Source organism: Gymnoscopelus braueri (genome assembly GCF_963280865.1).
Source record: "Gymnoscopelus braueri genome assembly, chromosome: 2".
Lineage (NCBI taxonomy): Eukaryota > Metazoa > Chordata > Actinopteri > Myctophiformes > Myctophidae > Gymnoscopelus > Gymnoscopelus braueri.
Genome location: NC_137604.1, coordinates 43,545,907 through 43,565,723, shown reverse-complemented (window position 1 = coordinate 43,565,723; position 19,817 = coordinate 43,545,907). Strand labels below are relative to the sequence as shown.

General features: G+C 41.6%; 1 protein-coding gene across 4 annotated transcripts in view; it reads left to right on the top strand.

Annotated features, from left to right (window-relative positions):
- The first annotated feature begins 477 nt into the window (after positions 1-477).
- LOC308105540 (E3 ubiquitin-protein ligase SMURF2-like) overlaps positions 478-19,817 on the top strand; it is an 89,297-nt gene continuing 69,957 nt past the window's right edge. For all 4 annotated transcript variants that reach the window (XM_080456343.1, XM_080456341.1, XM_080456342.1 and 1 more), the window contains exon 1: positions 478-1,065. In XM_080456343.1, the coding sequence (XP_080312469.1) occupies positions 1,014-1,065 (52 nt within the window). In that variant the 5' untranslated portion in view covers positions 478-1,013. The remainder of the gene's footprint in view (positions 1,066-19,817) is intronic.

Here is a 19,817-nt window from a genome sequence, read left to right as displayed (position 1 = left end):
TTTACAATACTTTATACTTCTACATCCCAGAGACAAATATTGTACTTTTACTCCACTACAATTATTTGAAAACTTAAGTTACTTTATAGATTTTGATTATTATTACAAAACATGAATGAACCACAAGCGCACAACGAGTCACGAGCTTGCTAGATCTGCTATTTCCTAAAGATTTGTATAAATATTGAACTTGCGAAATGGGACCTTCTGCATAATGAATACTTTTACTTTTGGTACTTTAAGTTCATTTTGATACCAATACTTTAATACTTCGACTCAAGTAAATTTTGAAATTTCTGACTTTTTACTTGTAAATTGCAGTATTGATACTTTTACTTAAGTAAAACAATTTGAGTACTTTTTCCACCACTAGTTTTATGGGTGGGCATCATCATCACCACCCTGTCTACTGCATTCACACCACATCTTGTGCACGCACGCGCGCGCGCTCGTGTGTCTGGGTGATGTCACCACAGTGAGGAGGTCCACCAGCAGCGTGCAGCAGCAGAAGCATCCTCCTCATCATCATTCTTCTTTCACACATACACGCCTGTCTGTCCAGATGGAGGAGAAGGAGGAGGGCAAATCCTTCTGTTGACTTTGGGGGCTTTTGAATCCAGAATCCACCCTATTGTTGGGGATCGTCATTCATCACCCTGCGATTGGGATGAGATCGAAGCGTTTGCATTTTTTTTTTTGGGAAGATAATTTGTGGATGGTAATATTATGTCTCTATCGGAGCCACTACCCCGCTGTGATCGGTCCATTCTCCTGCATTTAGAGGCAGTGTGTGATCTCTGATCTCCAATGGTGATAATATCTACGAGCTACAACGAACCCATAGCAGCAGCCGAAGCCAGAGAGGATTTTTTGGAGAAGGAGGAGGCGAGGCGAGGCGGGGGAGGGTATCTGTTTTAGGAGAAAGAAAAGCCCATACTCCTTTATCTTTAACACATGCATTATTACACATCCTTTTTATGAGGTTTTCATCACAAGCTGGAACATAAAGGGGAATGTCTAACCAAGGACTGAGGAGGAACGGCCCAGTAAAGCTGCGGTTGACAGGTAAGGACGATTTAAAGCCCCCGTCCCGTATCGCTTTTTTAGCCTTGCTGCTAGCCCGGCTAGGCTAACTAGCCATCAGTGTTGCCATGTCGGCTTATTGTAAGCAACTTTCTTTTTTGTAAAGTTGCTTGTAAATATTGGTAGTTGCGTTTTTTTGGGCTTGTTTCTGAAGAAGTGTACTTGCTTATTTAGGCTTGCTTCCACATTTTGTAATTACTATTCAAACCAGTGGTTCTCAAATATTTTCATCAGAAGTGTTTTGTGCCACAGGGGAGCATTTGTGTTGTTAGAATGTTTTAAAAAAAAAAAAATCCAAATTCTCCACAAAAGAGTTTTTGAAAACAGAAGATCTACAAGTGTTGTGAGCTTGTAGATTGGCAATTTTTAAATAGCTGTTTATGGAAGTGCTCATGTGGCCTATTCTGTTGCTTCTCTTGGGCTTGTTTTCCTAGACCTGGTTGCTTATTTCTCTCACAAAATATGGCATCGCTGCTAGCCATGCTAACGTGTAGCCGTGTTGAACGGCATTTGTCTCAACAAAACAGAATATGTTGACCGTTGTTATGTTTCAACTGCTGCAAAATAAACACTGTCCATTGTTTTGTCTGCATTCAAACCCTATGATGAGGTTATAACAACGAGACGCACGCACGCGCGCGTGCACACGTATCTCGAAAGTCAGACAGTCAGGGTGTCCCTGCTAACGTTAGCAGTCGTTAGCTCTACTACCAATGTTAGCTAAAGTCAATGGTGGAAAAAGTACTATTTTCTTTTTACTTAAGTAAAAGTACTGCAATGTAGAAATACTCTGTTACAAGTAAAAGTCCTGAATTCAAAATTTAATTGAGTAAAAGTACAAAAGTATTGGTATCAAAAATGTACTCAAAGTACCAAAAGTAGAAAGTACTCATCATGCAGAATGTCCCATTTCACGAGTTCTCAAATGTATAATGTGTATCAAAATCTATTGAAAATAGAAGATCTACAAGCTCATGCGACGCATTGTGAGTTCGTAGATCGGATATTTTCAAATGGTTGAAATGTGTATATAGGGCTGAATGTGGTTAATGTATGCTTTTTAATAATCATCACAATCTACAAAGTAACTAGTAAACTATAATGTTTTCAAATAATTGTTGTTGAGTAAAAGTATAATATTTGCTTCTGAGATGTAATGGAGTGGAAGTAAAAGTTGGAAATACTCCAGTGAAGTAAAAAAAATACCTCAGAATTGTGCTTAAGTACAGTACTTGAGTAAATGTACTTAGTTACTTTACACTACTGTCTAATGTTGAATTTAGCTCAGTCACTTCACACTGAGGGAAATACAACTAATTAGTCTAATTAAGACATGTTTAAATAAAGCCTAAACCCATGAGCCCAATGGTATCATACTTAAGAGACAGACATTGTTTATTAAACCTGAGCCTAACATTATACTACTTAAGACATGATCAAATAAAACCTAAACCCCATGAGCTCAATATAGTATCATACTTAAGACATGTTTACATAAAACCTATGAGCCTAACATTATAATACTTAAGACAATATTTAAGAACACCTAAACATATATGAACCTATAATATTATCATACTTGAGCCTAGCATCATATTTAAGATATATTCAAATAAAACTAATGAGCCTAATATCATATTTAAGACACATTTAAATAAAACTAATGAGCGCCTACTGACACACACGGAAGAGAGAGGAAGGGAGAACGATCGAGAGAGAGAGAGACGGTGTGCATAATCCGACACTACATCTCAGCACTATCGACTGATTCACAATGCCATTCAGGTCAAGCCCATGTTTTGATTAACACCAACAAACATTCATAAACATCATGACAACATATCCGGGCTCCGGCACACCTATGATGTGTGCGCATGCGTGCACGGTTACATTTGACATGTTGGTCAACTGTAACTGACCACAGTATCAAATGTTAGTCTAACAACTTGGAAATAATTCACAATGTCAGTCCAACAGTTAAACTGACTTGATGAATAGCTTCCAAGTCGAGTTGCATCCAGGTTTCCAGCTTTACAGACTTCATCGGACATAATTGTGTTCAAGTGGCACCTTCTGGTGGTAAACTTGTGTACACCATATACAATAGACACCAAATCACAACACTGAACACTCGCCAAGCAAAGCCCCAGATTGGAGGCGGATTGGCGTTCGCTCCCCAAGGTTTTGATCACTACCTCTGAACTGTTCAAAGATGCGACCCGAGCATGATGCAAGCACTCGCCAATGTGTTGCTGAATACTGATCAATGAAAAGATATTTGGCATGCAAGATATCTGGACCTGGACCAAATCTTTTAGTATGAAATCTGTTGTGAACAGCAGAGATGAGCTACAGGCTATGAGAGCTCAGGCCAGATGGACATAGGTGTTTTTGATTGTTTAAACACAAGTTATGTTGTTTGTAAATAGACTAGACAGACAGACAGATATTATAATATAGATCTTTATTGATCCTCATTGGGAAATTCAGGTATTAATGTTGGTAAACAATAAAAGCAATGTTGACATTGCCATGTTAAAGGTGCTGCAGGTGATATTTTTGGGTTAAAACAAAAAGGTTTATTTTTTGTTTTGCTAAGTTTAACCGGCACTACAGTATGTAGTGTTAGGTTACAAGCTCCAGGACTGCAGAGATTATTGAAGCCATAGAAGCCTGGTGGCCAAATCTGGTCACCTTATGCATTTAGAACGCTACTGCTTCTATCGTCTGAAATGCTAGTGCGCCTGCTCTATTGGCTCCAACGTTGGAGCCAAACCGGAAGAAGAGTGTACTTCCGGGTGCTTCATCCGCTGGGTGAGCAACTTATCGAAATTAATAGGTGGGGGCTGTCCGTTCTCTAGTTCTTGTATAGCTCTATGGTTGGGTATCAGTGGCCACTTTGGAAACAAATAACATGGCAGCCAACGTCTTTGCCTTCATCATCCAAGATCCGCTTTGTCCCTGCTCAGTCACGCTATTGACTGATGGGGGGGAAAAAATAGGGAATCTTCTCTTACGTGTTTGACGTTCCTACCTGTGCGACACTAGAGCTTGAATGCACGGATGAGACTCATTGTCTCCCCTATACATAGTAATACAGTCAAGCCTGTGGAAGGTTTGTTATTGCTTACAAATTTAATTATAATGTTGTGCAACATATAGTTGTTTAAAAGTTACGTAGTGCCGCTTTAAAGCTCTATATTCTGATAGTAATATGCTATAAGTGTTCTTGTTCTTTAACAGGAGTGACTCTCCCCATCTCTCCAGCTCTTTAGTAAACCGAAAATTCAGGTGGGTCAATCATTTAGTCCAGTGAGGAGACGGAACCCATTCATCAGCTTCAGTTTTGTTCCAATACAAATTTACCCTATGAGCTTTCTCTGCTGATTGGATGAAATTGGTCTCCCGACCTGAAAATGATTCTGTTCACTAAAGAGCTGGAGAGGCGTGAGACCCCTGTTACTGAGCAAACACTCTATAAGCTATAAAACTAGTTTGAATTTGTACCCTGCACTGCGGGCCGGTATGGCCACGGCGCTAGCAAAATGAACTATGTTATGTTGTTTTTTCCGTTATCACAACCTGCACAATATTGTGCAGAACCCACAGGCCAGAATAATATTGCGCACCTCCTCTGCCATGTACAGCAGAATACCCCCACACTGATCCAAGCGGCTCAATACTGCGCTCTACCGTGTCCCGTGTGCATAACTATGGTTGAACCTTTGCCAGTGGGGTTGCAAGGTCCATGAGGGGATAGTCTTTGTCACTTCACTTACCCTACATAAATGTCTGTCATGATTGGAATTGGAATACTTTTTAGTTTAACGCATTGCAGAGGAAATGACGTGTGCCCTCCTGGAGTCCATAAGCTGCTGTTTTGAAAAATGATAGCCTTGTAAGGCTGGCATCAAAAATGCATTGTTGAAATTCTGATGCTGTACTGTGTGTTGGTTTGACTTGGTTCATGATTGTCTCAATAAAGTTGACACAAATTGTTATCCTCGAGCCTAACCATGCAAATGAAGATATAATGTTATTTTTAAAAAAATGTATTTTTGGCATATTCTGCTGTGCCTGATCTGTACAGTAATGTGCAGGATATAATTGTATAGATTGTATACTGTCATTTTACCATTTACATTAATATAGTTGTGTGCGTGTGCAGAGAGGGATACCGAGAAATGATTTAGAAAAAATAAAAAACAATAGCATGATGGCATCCTGTATAGCTCATAGTATCGTGTGATTTACTGTGTCAAATCTTGTGTGTTTTCTGTAAAACTTGCCACGTGCTTCTAGTGTTGCCGCTGCTGATCTGGTCTTACACTTTGACCGTATACCTTCTGATGGCCGTACTGGTGTAAGAACTTGTCGTGCGAGACCCTATGTCGCCGATCAGTCATAATGTCTGGAAACCACGACGACTCAAGACACACAGAAAGTTGTGTAGTGTGAACTGCACAGCTGTCTGATGACTTTGAAGGCCATGCAGTGTGTGCCTGTTATAAGCTTTGGAGTTAAGTAGGGTTTGCACTTTGGAGCAATAATCTGACCTTTTTTTTGGTTTACATTGACAGAGATTATTTTGGAGTGGAGGAAAGTGTCGGGCTGGATTTGTTTAGTTTCTGAGACATCATCCGGTCAAAAACTGATTCTACACCTCTCATCTGCACGCTGCAAAATCCTGAATGTGTGAATTTAACCCTGACCGCATAGAAATGGTCCCATAAGAGTCATTTTTTACCCTCTGTTATTAATACCCAGGATTTGATTTTGCAGTGTACTGTATGTTCGACTGAAAAAAGCATTTAATCAGGTGTTCACAGGGGAAGGAGACGGTTTTATTATCTCGGCATACTGTATTACCATCTCTGCTGTCTCCGCCTCCCCTACAGTGGTAAAAGAACTGATAAGGTTGCCGCTAGAGGTGTGCATCTCTCCCTTTTTATAATGAGACAATTGTATATACAGTACAGTATATCTAGATAAATGGGCTATGATATGGAGCGAGTGATTCAATCCGAATACGATGCAATCTACAAGCTCAACGTGATGTATTGTGAGCTTGTAGATCTGCTTTATTTTACTTGAAAAAAGTGTGAACATTTTTCAATATTGAAACATTTTAACAACACAACTTGTGTGGTGGGTCCCTGGCACAATATATTTTCAGATGGGTGTCCGTGGCTAAATACGTATTAATTTTGGGGTCCTTGACATGAAAATATTTGAGAACCACTGAAATAAAGAACGTAGCAGCCCAAGAGTGTCTCCACAATGAAAACCAGGTACATGTGGAGGAACATGAGCTATGGGAATCACACAGGTGAATGAAATCATGATTCACAATCATTCATAAGGGCTTGCTGATGGTAATCATGCAGTATGTTTTTGTTTTGATGGGAAGTAATTAAGATTTGACTTTTAGGGACTTTTACCATTCAAGTGCACATTAACACAAAAAAAATTTATGATATCTCCATTATGACCACCATATACTCTAAAAGAGTGAAAAACATATTTTTTATTTAATCTGGTCTTTAAAACTGGATTCCAGTTCATATAGGTTAATCTTTACACTCCAATTACCTAGTTGCTTATTTTAACTTCCAAAGACTTGCGATAACAAAAATCCATATGCTGTGATTTCTGTTATCGCGATTCAGGTCACGCTACATCATCTTGAGGAAAATATCTTCTGCTTTTACCATTCCAATAAATAAACTGTAGGAAGACTGCAGGCTTCCGGTTCTTAGAATTAATTTCTGCTGTTAGTCATGGAGAAAATGTGTTCGAGTGCTACTGTAGAAAGAAATTAAGTTTCAAACCATAGGATCCAGTCATTTTGCCTGCCTGCATGTCCCAAGTCCTTCTATTTTTTTTGGTGTTTTTTTTCCCATATGGGGAATGGTTTTAAATGGGCTGCAGTGGTCTTAAGACGGAATCCCAGGAATGTGGAACCTCAGAGAGGAAATGTGAGTCTCTCCAGATCATAGGCACATCCTCTGTCTCTGAGAATAGGAGGGGTAGTGGTGGAAAGGGATGGAGGAGACTGAAAGAGAGAGTTTCAATTTACTGCTCACATATAGTACCCTGATGAACACCAGTGTAAATGTTGCCTGTTGACCCTGTGTGCGCATGCAGTGCATTAGTGTGTTCATGTTTCGTTGGAGTCATGTGCCTAAGCCTTATGTGTTAAGCCTAGGACTACATACTGAAAGAATTCCCCCATCTTATTCTGTCTGCCGTAGAAGAGAAGTTTAGTTCTATAATTCTTTAGATAGAAGCATTTGATTCTATCTAAAATGGCTGCAACAGTTAGCGGTTTGAGACAATCAGTAGTATCCTACTTGCTGGGCGTTCTGTCAAGAGGCATGCAAAACTATTGGGGAGATTGCTGATTTATATGATTTGCTATTTTCTTGGAGATGACTCTGGATGTACCAGCTTTCCCCATAGTCTGCTATGGGCTTATGCCTGTACTGAATCCAGAGGCTAAGTGCCTACACCAAGGCTAATCACTCCCATACTGCAATAGCCCTGGTGCCAGCGCCAACCTGTGGTAACCTGAGGGGATCTCTGTTGCATTTGCTGTTTAGACAGCATTCACACAGTCGGGCAGCTTCGACTGCCTGGAATAATTCATTCATCATAATTCCTCTCAGCTGCCATTTTGGTCAATGAATTGATACAATAGCAACGGGATGGCTGCCATTATCCAAAAACAAAATGGCTAGCTGTTTGTGGTCATCAGCCATCGTAAGGCAGCAGGGTTCAAATTTGATAACAGTTTGCAATGCATTCTGTTTGTCGAGAGCTTTTGCTGGTAAATCTGCCAACGAAAACTCCTCAAGGTTCCTTTTTAACATTCTCCTCCAGGGAGGCCAAGTTTTCACTCGCTCAGATGTGTCGGTTAGTGGAGTGTAGGTGCTATTATTGGTTTGCACATCCTACTGGGCTTTCCTCTCTTCTGCTCTCAGGTGGCCAGAGGTATAGAATTTGCATAAGTTACGGATGGCATGCCGTAGATTTTGTGGGGGGCAGGATTTTGCCCCAGTTTTATTGTCCCAGGTGCCTGGGTGTGAAATCCACATCACTATAGAGCTTTGGAGCACCACCTCATCTTTTAACATTTTATCTGGGACAGTTTCTCTTTGAAGCTTCTAAAATAGAAAATGCCATGTGAGTTTTCGGGTAGGATGTGGATCTCATTGCCCCCAGAGATCTTGGCGCCCAAGTTTGGTAATGGGGAACAATCTGGGATTCTGGCGCGAGTTGCTATTCCTAATGCTGTGGGGAGGTGATAATTGCTGTTGATCCTTCACTCTCACTCTGTCTGTCTGTCTCTCTCTCTCAATCTCTCTCTCTCTCTACACTGCAGCTAGAGTGGTTGCCTTTTGAAAACGGTGTTTTCCCCCTCACTTTGTTGTCACTGAAATCTATAGTTATCAAGGGGGAGGATTACATGTTTATCCTCATGTCGGCACATAACAAGGGAGGCTAATGCATAACAAGGAAGGATAACCTTCCCCCACGTTCTGTTTACTGCATGACTGCAGAGAGAGAGGGCGGCCTGTGAGATTTGGTCCAGCGCTTACAGCTGAGAAGCTGCAAAAATCACGATTCTCTTGATTCTGCAAGTTTCACCCTATTCTGATGTGTCTGTGTGCAAGCAAACATCAACAAATACATTATGCAAGTAAAACCATTTTGGCTGTATGTAACATGTTGTGATTGTGCCCACTCGCCCTTTTCTGTACAGCATTTTGGGAAAGAATTTTGGTGTGTGTGTGTGTGTGTGTGTGTGTGGGGAAAGCCAGGAAGCTGGTGATTAAGATAAAGAAGCAGGCTGCGTCCCAATCCCGACATTAGTACTGGGGCAGAGTGCATTTCAGGGAAGTTAGTGGGGACCATCGTCTGAGCACTTATGTCTTCTCCCAACAAAATACTGGTGTGTGTTTGTGTCGCTTTGTATATGTATGCAATGTGCAAGTACTCAAAACACAGCACATGCATAACATTTCCACAGGATGTACTGTCAGCACGCAATGCTGAGCTAAATTAGGCCTGTCGGCTTCCTAAAATGTAGGGAATCTATTTAGGCATGTTGGAGACAAACTAAATAGGCCAAGAGTTCTGAACCTGGGGACAACACCACTCAGGTTTGCAGCTCCGGCATGCCCTGCAATGAGTAAAAAAAAAATTGGGGGGGGGGGGGGAGGATTATGAACGTGATATTACTTGAATTGTGTGTGTGTGTGTGGGGGGGGGGTTAATTAAAGTCCTCCTCACCTGTCGACCAACGTTTTAGGAGGTTGGCATTGGCAACATGCCAACAAGTTTGAGAACTACAGAAGTAGCCAACTTGGTCTTTAAAATCCCATTGCCATTTTCAGTTTGCCAGGATTTGATTAAGTTGGTAGTATTACCACCGCTTGACAGTCACACTATTAACTCTGAGTGTGTATATGGGTACATTTTTAAAGGAAAGAATGCTCACACTGACACATTACTCACTGTTGATAATGCTACAGGGATTTGGAAGTGCATGTGTTGGCACTGTGTGTAGTTGTTTTAGTTTGTCTCCTCCTTATTTAGAGTATTCTCCCATTCTGGGGGCAGTAGGGATGGTTATCATCAGGATTTTATCGATTCCGGTTCCGATTACCGATTCTGGTTATCGATTCCCCGTTTCATTGTCCCTGTAAACTAATGTTAAATCAATAATTATTTATATATCAACTTTTTAGAACTTTAATAAATATAATCTCTCTCCATGACAACACAATTGAATTGTCCCTGTAAAGTAGTATCTTTGCTAGTTGGGATGTTACATCAATAATTATCAACTTATCAATCAGTAGCAATTAATAACTCAGATTATTTCTGGTTTAATAGCAGAGGCAGAAACAGGTGGTAAATGTAATCCAGATTCAAGTCCACAACATAGGGATGGCCTACTTGGTATGCTGTGATTAAGCCTGAGTGAGCAGGACTCCCTGATAAGCGAGTCTCTCCACTGCGTGTGCATCCTCGCCTTACATCTCAATCCTTTCACTCTCCCACAGCGGAAAAAGGCCTGTGTAGCCAGTCTCCTCAAGCTGAATATCAATAGAGGTCAGTGGGCGAAATGTCTGCCTTCCAAGTCTTGAGCGCCGATGCTCGTTGTACTTACTGCAAGTGTGCATTTAGAATCGGGAGCGGTGCACTTAATTTCCATAGTGCTATCTTCCGTAGTGGTCTGCTGTGTGGAAGGTTGGTTGTCCTTGCTGGAGCTCCTGGACACGTGTTGTTTTTCCCCTATGTGCCTGTCTGTCACTGGATAACATCAGCGCAACGTTCCTCTCTTCCTCTGAGAGACTGGAAGTGTGTGAGATCTGCAAACTTAGAGTTTGTGTGCCAATGTGTGTGTTATGCCCTTGTTCGGCTGTGTGTGCGTTTCTCCTTGGCAGTTTCACACTCGATGTGCTGAGGCAAGAAGAAAGCAACCCATGTGGGTCTCTCACTGCATCTGCTCCTCTCTCACCCCCCCCCCCCCCCCCCCGTCAGTCTCTCCTCTGATTTTCTGTCCTCTCGTTTCTCTCCTCTTGTTCTTCCTCTCCTCTCTTCTCTCATCAAGTTCTCCCCCACCCCCCCTTCCCATTCTCTCTCTCCTTCACGTCTTCACTTTTTCACGGTCTCCCATGTTGCTCATGGAATGCATAAAGCAAAACCACTGCATGTAACACATTCATGTGCCTCACCTAAAATACAAGGCGAAACTTGGACTGGTAAATGGTCATTTAACTTGAAAGTGTAAATATGGACCTGTAAACTGGATACTTTTTTGCTGTATATGTAATTTATTGACCGCTCAAAGCAATATTCAGATTCCAAATTATTCCACAATATTTTGTCTTTGTAGGTGACTTTCGAATGACTTCCTCTAGACTAGATTTTCCTCTAGACTTTAGATTTTTTTATATCATCAATTATGTTACTTTTTGGAGAATCTGCAGCTGCCATCATTTATATGCAAAACCAAATCCACAGCCAATGTAACTGCCAAAGCTTAATGCATTAGGACTGACTTGCTTCAACAAGCAATGCCCTCCAGACTTGGAAGGTGAATCTGTTAGCTTCCCAGTTCCCACCGTCAACTTCTCCTAATATCATTCATCATTCATTCATTACCAACCGTAATGTGTTCTTGAAAGCCAGTGGAATGACCCAGTGTATTCTACAGTGAATGGTGAAGATAAAAAAAAAACAAGACTCCAAGACTTGTGACTTGTACCAATTGACGTCATTCAAAGCAGTTATGTCTGACCAATGGGCAGTTTCAAGAAGGTGTAAGAGTAATTCATTAATAAATATGTGGATAGTGAGATCGGTGGAAGACACTGCATAGCTTACACATCGTTTTCAGTCAGTAACGTATTTATTTGCATCCAGCTTTTTTTGACCAACCACTCCTCTCCTGTCCCACTAGTTGGCTTTGATTACTTTGCTATGTACAGGGGTGTCTCCTGCTAAAACACTATGTATGTATATTAAATGGACACAATTTATGGAACATACATTTAGAAACAACTGACTCATAAGTGCATCACAGATTTGTTTTATTTTTAAGTTATCCCTAGATGTTCTTGTTAGTCTGTATCGTTTCACATTTTCCTTTTGGGTGGTCAGAAAAACATGCCACCCATCTGACATTAATAGACAGACAAAGCCCTGTGTGACTGCTATGTAGGTTGTAGGTCTGCACTTGAATGCATGCCTCTTGAGGACCTGAGGAAGAAGTGAGTTGTGCTCTCGGTAATGAAGGTTAAGGTAGTCTGTGTGAATGCTGTGGGCATTGCCAAAGTGCAGGGAAATCTGTCTGTCTGAGTGAATGCAGTCTGTGGCTAGAATAATTAGCTAGAGCAAGAGCTGCGTTTCACCTGCAATGAATGGTTCTGTAGAGCCCTGTGACTGGGGCCGGAGTCTACACGCACACATGCGAGTGTGTGTGTGTGTGTGTGTGTGTTACTAAGTATAGTAGAATTTGATAGACATTGTGAGGACACATTTTCCTGGTCCTCTTAAGAGAAATTGTTGTTCTATGGTTTTAAACAAAAGGTTTTTACGATCAGGTTTACAATTAGGAAAAGATTCAGGTTGGGGTTAGGATTAAGCATTTAGAGGTTAGGTTTAGGCGTTTAGGTTGGAGTTATTGCTGATTTGTAGTTGCACACCAGATCTACAAGATCTTCGTTTTTTCACTGACGAAATAAAAACTAAGCTATGATGACTAAAACAATTTAGTCATAGTTTTAGTCATCATAGCTTAGTTTTTTAGCTTTTTATAGCTTAGTCTTTCGTCAACAAATAAAAACTAGACTAAAATGTTAGGGAGGGACTAGTGTAGAAGAGATCCAGTAGAACTAAAAGACAAGTCATTTTAGGTTTGGTTGCGCTTGTGTGTTACGCTCTGAAAATCTAGCCGATCTACAAGATCACAACGCATCGCGCTGCGAAGTGTTGTGAGCTTGTAGATCGGCTATTTTCAGCATGCAACCAATTATAAAAAGACGCCATCAAGGCCCGCCAAAATACATTTTTGTCGCCAAAATCAACTGTAGATCTAGTCGACTAAAATCTTATGATATTTAGTCGACTAAAACCAGACAAAAATTTTTCAGTTGACTAAAATATTACCAAAACTAAATGGCATTTTATTCAAAAGACTATGACTAAAACTAAATAAAAAAACGTGTGTGTGTGTATTTGTGTGTGTGTGTCACCTGTCTGGCATGTACTGTAGGATCACTTGTGTTGTGGTCAGTGGTTGTCATGCAGCACATAACCAAAATACCCAGCCATATACTTCCTCAAAGTCTGTTTAGTCTGCCTCACTTAACATATACTCCAATGACCACACACACACACACTAGAGCGGCCCTCTGAAAATCAACCATTCTAATAGTCAGTCGAAGACCCCTCATTCGACAGAGATTTGATTTGAGCTGTTGTTTTGGTTTGTTTGTTTGTTTTGTGCCTGCTGATTTCTTCCCTCACGTTTTTAAATAATTACTCAAGACACTTTTCATTCGCTTTTAATCATGTTTTAGTCTGTGATTTCTATTTTATTTATATTTCTATTTATGTGTGCCTATTTATGTATGCCACATATGACTATGTGATAGCATGCTTTTGTGTTGATGTTCTTATGTACGGAACGGTTGTTTTAAATGTGCTCTATATATAGTTTGATTTGAAGTTAGTTCACCTTCTAAGTTAGTCCATCTACTTCCTAAAAAAAACTTATGAAAACTGGCACATCCACTACACGGGCAAGAACACTTTTTAGTCGAAATGTTAATCAATCAATAAAGCTTTTACTGGGAGCTCCGTAAGACTTAAAAATTAAACGTGTGTTGACTAATCACATTTCAAGTTTCCAGTAGTGTAAATAAGCGATACAATCTGCCCAGTTTAGTTAGAGCAAATCCGATTGCTATTGAAGCCATCTTGACGCTGGTGAAAAGTTATATAATAATAATACATTTTATTTGTAACGCACTTTTTATTTGACACAAATCTCAAAGTGCTACGTTGCATAAAAGTACAAAAAGATTAAAAAAATAATATAAACAATGAAATGAATAAAATTCAAATCAATGGTCAGAGACCCCCCTCCCCATCTATACACAGCTTAGAAAAAGTTCAAGTTTAAAAACACACAAGGTATTAATAAGTCCATCTAGGCAAATTCCTTGTTAAAAAGAGAGGTTTTTAGTCTCCTTTTAAAAGCACCAACGGACTGTGGTGCTCTCAGATGTAAAGTAAACAAAAAGTAAAACAAAACCTCCTCGATAGTATGACGTTTCAATTACTTTTTTCATTTATTTTTAATATTCTTTTTGGAAAATGAAAAAAATAAAATACATTAAAAAAATGTAATAAAATAAATGAAAAAAGTAATCGGGAAAAACACGGCCCCCTCACGCATTAGGAGGGCAGGGTGAGTCACCAGAACCAAGGACTGTGTTTTTGATGAATCTAACATGGTTAAAATGGAGTTTGAAGTTACAATGGGTTTGTATAGGAAGGGGGCGTGTCTGATAAAATGAATATCAAATATCTAAATAATGAATCAAGCAACTTAAAAACTGTCTGGGGGGCTCACAAAGGCCTGAGTAGATGATAAAATTACCAAAAGTTTTTTTGAAAGTGAAATATCCCTTTAATTCACGTTCAGTTATTCCACCTCTGTACTCCTTAGATTGAATCTGCCAAACATCTCCAGTATATGCTGAGCGTTAATCTTAATTTGTGTCGTAGTCTTCCCGTAGTATCTGTGGAAAGCCTACACAGTGCTCAGATCTGGTAGAACCTGCATACTGTACCCGATAATTTCCACAGCACACATACATGCACGCACAGATCTTTTTTCGCTGTCCTCTCTAAACCGAATAGCTCGAAAAATGCAGAGTCCTGCAAGTTGTGAGCCTGAAAATAAATAAACGGATAAGCGAACATCTGAAACTTTTAATTGAGATCCGGATGTCAGCATAATGAACAATCGCTCGGACGTTTGGGGCCAGCCCTAATCTGTGTGTCATATGAAGTCCGTAAAAAAAAGTATAACGGATAATAAAATGTGTCTTTTGCGCTTGCATTTTTGCTCCACCTCAATTGTCTTGTGTGCTAAGTCGAGTACTTTTATGCCTTAATTGCCTTGTGGCTGTCGCCTAATAGACTGTTGTTTCTCAAGGCCTCCATGTGGCTGGCTAGTGATAAAAATGAACTCAGTCAGTCAGGCATTCAACAGATGCTGTGTCTACATAATGCTTTATTACCATTAAGAACAGTAGTCTGATCGTCTGAATATTTAGATCTGTCAGTGTTCCCATGAAAGCAGCAATTTGCTGATGCTGAGTTGTGTATTGATGGAGTTGTTGAACATTTGAACATGACATGGCAAAACCTGTTGCTAACTCACTTCATTCGAGTGCTGTGTCGCTCGCCAGATGAGTGAGGGAATCGGTTGAACACTGACTCCAAGAATAGAACGTTTGTAAAATGTAATTGTTTCTTTCACATTCTGTCTGCGTGCTTACATTTGTCAATACCATACGAATGGCTGTCTTTGCTTTTCACTTTTGGCTGAGAAGCTGGGAAGTGACAGACAGACCTGTAAGCAAGGCATTACTTACATTGTGAGCTACCTTCCACAGTACACCCCATGCCTTTTCTTTTCCAGCTCGGTCCTTGCCGATTTCTGTTTGATTTTTCACTTTTTAACTGATGAGGCATTCACAAGTTGTTAAAAAGGGGAGTGATTGTTTAAACATCTGTCGAATGTTTTGCCATGTCATTGGAAAATGTAGTCTAGCCCCTTAAATGTGGCCGTCTGACTCTTAAGCCTTGAGACGTTCAAACTACCTGCACTTTCAACCCCTGGTGCAGGATTTCAGGGGAAAAAAATGTGAAGCCGTCTCTTGTTATTTTGATGATTCATTCAAGTTTAGCTTTCCCCTGAAATTTTCTGGCGGCGGGATGATTTTGGCAGCCACTGAAAGTTTTCTGTGTCTAGACAACAAGCAGGAATTTTATTATTATTATTAAAGCCCTCGAATGCTAGGATTTAAAATGACCCACTCCCCACAGCCTTGTGCGTCCCTTTACTGCCCCTTGGAATGAATCTCATGGTACATTCTCTTTCTCTTACCCCAGTGTGTGTTTTTTGTTTTAGATTCTGGCACGGCCGTTCCTGATTTACAGGGATGTAATTCCAAAATGCGGGCGAGGGGAGAGCGGGGAGGGGGTGGAGAAGACGAGCCACACTGTTTTGCGGTCCTCTCCGTTTCCTCTCCTCGCTGTGTTTTCCCTGCTGCATGGCCCAGGGAGCCCCCAGGATGCTGGCGTGCTGGATTATGGCTTGTCGTTTCATTGATACATTTGTTTTCAGTTTACTTGTGGATTTTCCTATTGAGTCTAGGCCGGTTTAGCAGCACCACAGCAACGCAGACACGGAACATTGCTCAGGCGAAAAGTCAGCCACACGCGGCCAGTGGAGCCTTCACAATGACAAGACGGATGCCTCCGTTATCTGATCGGGCCCAGAAAATTTGTCTCCAGACATTTAAGTTGTAATGATGACAAATTGAAGCTGGCTCATTGTTTTCAAGCTAAAGGGTAGCTGAGGCAACACTCCCTTCCTTCCCTCCAGTCTCAATCCAAATCTTATGTTTGAGCAGACTTTTGGTGGATGGCTCTATAACTCAGCTGTTAATGAAGATACTTTGATGACAACCATTTTGCAACAGAACTGACCAATAGCTTCCACCCTCTCTGTCTCTGCTGGACAAAGTGTTTGCGGATCTGGTCCATAGTCTATTATACCAGCACATATCTCCATTTGTTATCCATATGGCTTCATTTAACACAAACGAGGGATGGTTTATATTTAGAAGAGATCAAAATAGATTTTATGATCACACCCTACCTCAGTTGAACATATAAGATTCAGCCTATGATGGAGCTCAATGTATGTCTTAAACAGCTTTCAAAGAACTTCTTACAGAGACTTTGGTTGATCTAGCTAACACCAAAGCACAGACTTTTTTTCTTTTTTACATGGAAAGTGGTGTTATCTGCTATTCAAATCACAGCAGAACTCAGTAGCATCCGTGCGCTTCAGATGAGGAGAGTGGAAAGACTGAACACCTCCTGTGTTGCGTAACTCCAGCCTCCTTACCGGAGAGGAGGTGGGCTCCGAGACCAATATGCAGAACGCATTAAAATTTCCAAAAGTGCATTCAGAGGATTTTCCCACATTATATGCAAGAGAAACCTCACCTTTTCCCCCCTCCCGTACCGTCCTTCTATTTAACGGGCCAGTTGGGAGCCCCTAGATTTCTGCCAGTCGCACAGACCTCAGAAAATGAAAGAAATCAGTCTTGGAAATGGAATAGGGAAGGTATGAGCAATTACAAGAAATAAAACTCCAGGAACAGGTGGTGCTGTTGACAGCATATTGGTTTGACTCTTCCTCTGACCTTAGAAAGAGTATACTATGCCTTCTACCAGTCTGTCTGTCTCTCAGCCCCCCCCCCCCCACACACACACACACACACACACACACACACACACACACACACACACACACACACACACACACACACACACACACACACACACACACACACACACACACACACACACACACACACACACACTATAGCTCCCTGTCTCTCTCTTCCTGTCTCTCTCACCCGGATCTAACCCAGACAAGTGACAGACAAGGCGACGCTGCCACAGTGGCTCCATTTTGGGGTTGTTTTTTGTTGTTTTTAATCTGTTCTCAAGCTCACGAACACACACACACACAGACTACTTTGTCCCTGTACTAGGCTGCTGCCACTTCCCGCTGTCCCCGTTCACTCGACAGAATCTGACCTATTTCTGCGCCGCCATCATCAAATAATGCCAGTAAAAGGCATTGATGTGGCAATGCCAAGAAACACCAAGTTACTGAGGGAATGTTGTTCGCTCGCAGCCAGATCCTAATTCACTCAGATGTGTCAGACTCCAATGTTTTTCTTTTTTACAGATGTTCTTTAATGCTTGCCAAGTTTAGATCAGTTTAGTGTCTTGGTGTGACTGGTCCAGTCGGGTTTAGATCCGTTTAATGTCACAGTGTAGTTGGTTCAGTCGACTCCAGCCTCATGGACTTGTGTGTCAAAATATGCCTGGTTAATACATTGTAATTATTTTACAGGTATTTAAAAGGTCCTTATATTTCTGACCATTTTTGCTAGACCATAATAATAAATCGGTAAATCTCCTTTTGGCCTGGTTGGAGGGGGATTATAAAGACAGTTGCTGAAGGGGGACTTTCTTTGCTTTCTTCACTGGTAGTGGCGTCTGTAGAAAGATCCAAAGGAAGCAGGAAGCAGGTTGGACTGTACGGATCGCACTTCACTCCCCCTCACTGCTCTCCTGCTACTGTTCTGCAGGGTATCTGGTAGACCACTCAACATGTAGATATACTGTACACACACATCACTGTTATAGTGGCATTGCCGTATGCGTGCGTGCGTGTCCAGTCTCGGTGTGGGAGAGAGCGCGTGAACACATGAGCGATTCTGCAGTTCTCGTCCTGCAGATGGGGGATCAGGTAGCTGGGACGGCGCCGGTATACCATGCCCCCCACCATTAAACAAACCCACACATTATCAGTGGTCAGTCGGGTCTCCCACCTGTCTCCAGAGGTTCAATGGGTCATGTGCTGCTGCCAACGCCAATCAACACTGACCGTTGCCCAATCACTGACCCGTATACTACGTACTGTATGCTTTTGCCCCTGATAGACTCGGGTGGAGCGTTCAAGTTGTTAAGGCAGGTAACACAACAGTTTTAGTGATTGTCAGATGTGACATGTGAGCATGTTACGTTTGTGACATAATGGACATACTGCATATACTGTGTGAGTATGTCTGTCTGTCTGTCTGAACTGCCCACAAAAAGTTTGGAAACGTAACTTTGGTCGATTATTTCTCCCCTTCAATGATACCAATTGGTATTGTATTTTATATATTTTTTATTGATTAGTCACCTTTACAATGAGGTATAACTTGTAAGGATCGTGCAATGGTTGAATGAGTAACACAGATAAAGTGTGGGTACCGCCTCCAAACAAACTGCCAAAATCCCCCAATATGCTTCTGTTGGGAATTGCTCTTTTTTTGAGCGACCTGCCAGCACACACCTGCTGAGAGGTGTGTGCCAGTCACAGGTGTGTGACTGGCACCTGAGCATGGGTCTTGCAACTTTGTTGAGTTTGTGTATGCTCCAAGCAGCAACACTTCCCCCATGGAAAGATGCCACGTTTGTCCCTTCAGGATAAGGCCTGTGCAATAGGGCAAGTGAAGCTGGTGTTCCGTTACGCAGATTACGCATTAATTGGTGGTGTCAGCCCTGGCACCATTTGCTGGCTGGTGTGTGACTGGCACCTAAGCATGGGTGCTGCAACTTTGACATCTGTCTTTGGTACCGTTGTGCAAATCTTTCCTGTAAATCTCTGGAAGAAAACCTGTGGTTCCTCAGTGAAGCAAGGGTGAGGAACCGGTCTTCTTGGGGTGTTGTCTTCCTTTGACTTCACCAGTCTCATGGATCTTGGTCTTAAGTTTGGAAATGGTACCAAGGCTGACACCAAATAATGCTGCCACTCTCCGTAACGGAATACCAGCTTCCACCTATTGCACGGGCCTTATCCTAAGGGGACAAAGTGGTAATCGTGGGAGATATTAGGCTTTTGGTCATCAGGCTCTAAGCCACTACGGCTACATATATATTTATTCTGCTTTATATCTGATAGTGAGAGAGAGACAGGGAAGGTGGAAGAGAGAGAGGGGATGACATGCAGCAAAGAGCCTTGGGTTAGATAGAACCTGGGCTATCTGCGGGAAGGACTATAGCCTCATTTATCTGGTATGTGCTCTTACCAGGTGAGCCACCGGGGAAGCCAACTGTAGTAGATTTAACATGTAGTATCAGCTTCCTCCTGGCTGTTGGTAGATGAGCTCCACAGCCACAAACAGCCGTGGACTTTAACAGTGAAAGTCTGCCAAGCTCAGCTGAATATTTGTATGTACAGAGATGGGGAGAATGCCTGGCAAGTAACCTGTTACCCATCTCTGACACACACACACACACACACACACACACACACACACACACACACACACACACACACACACACA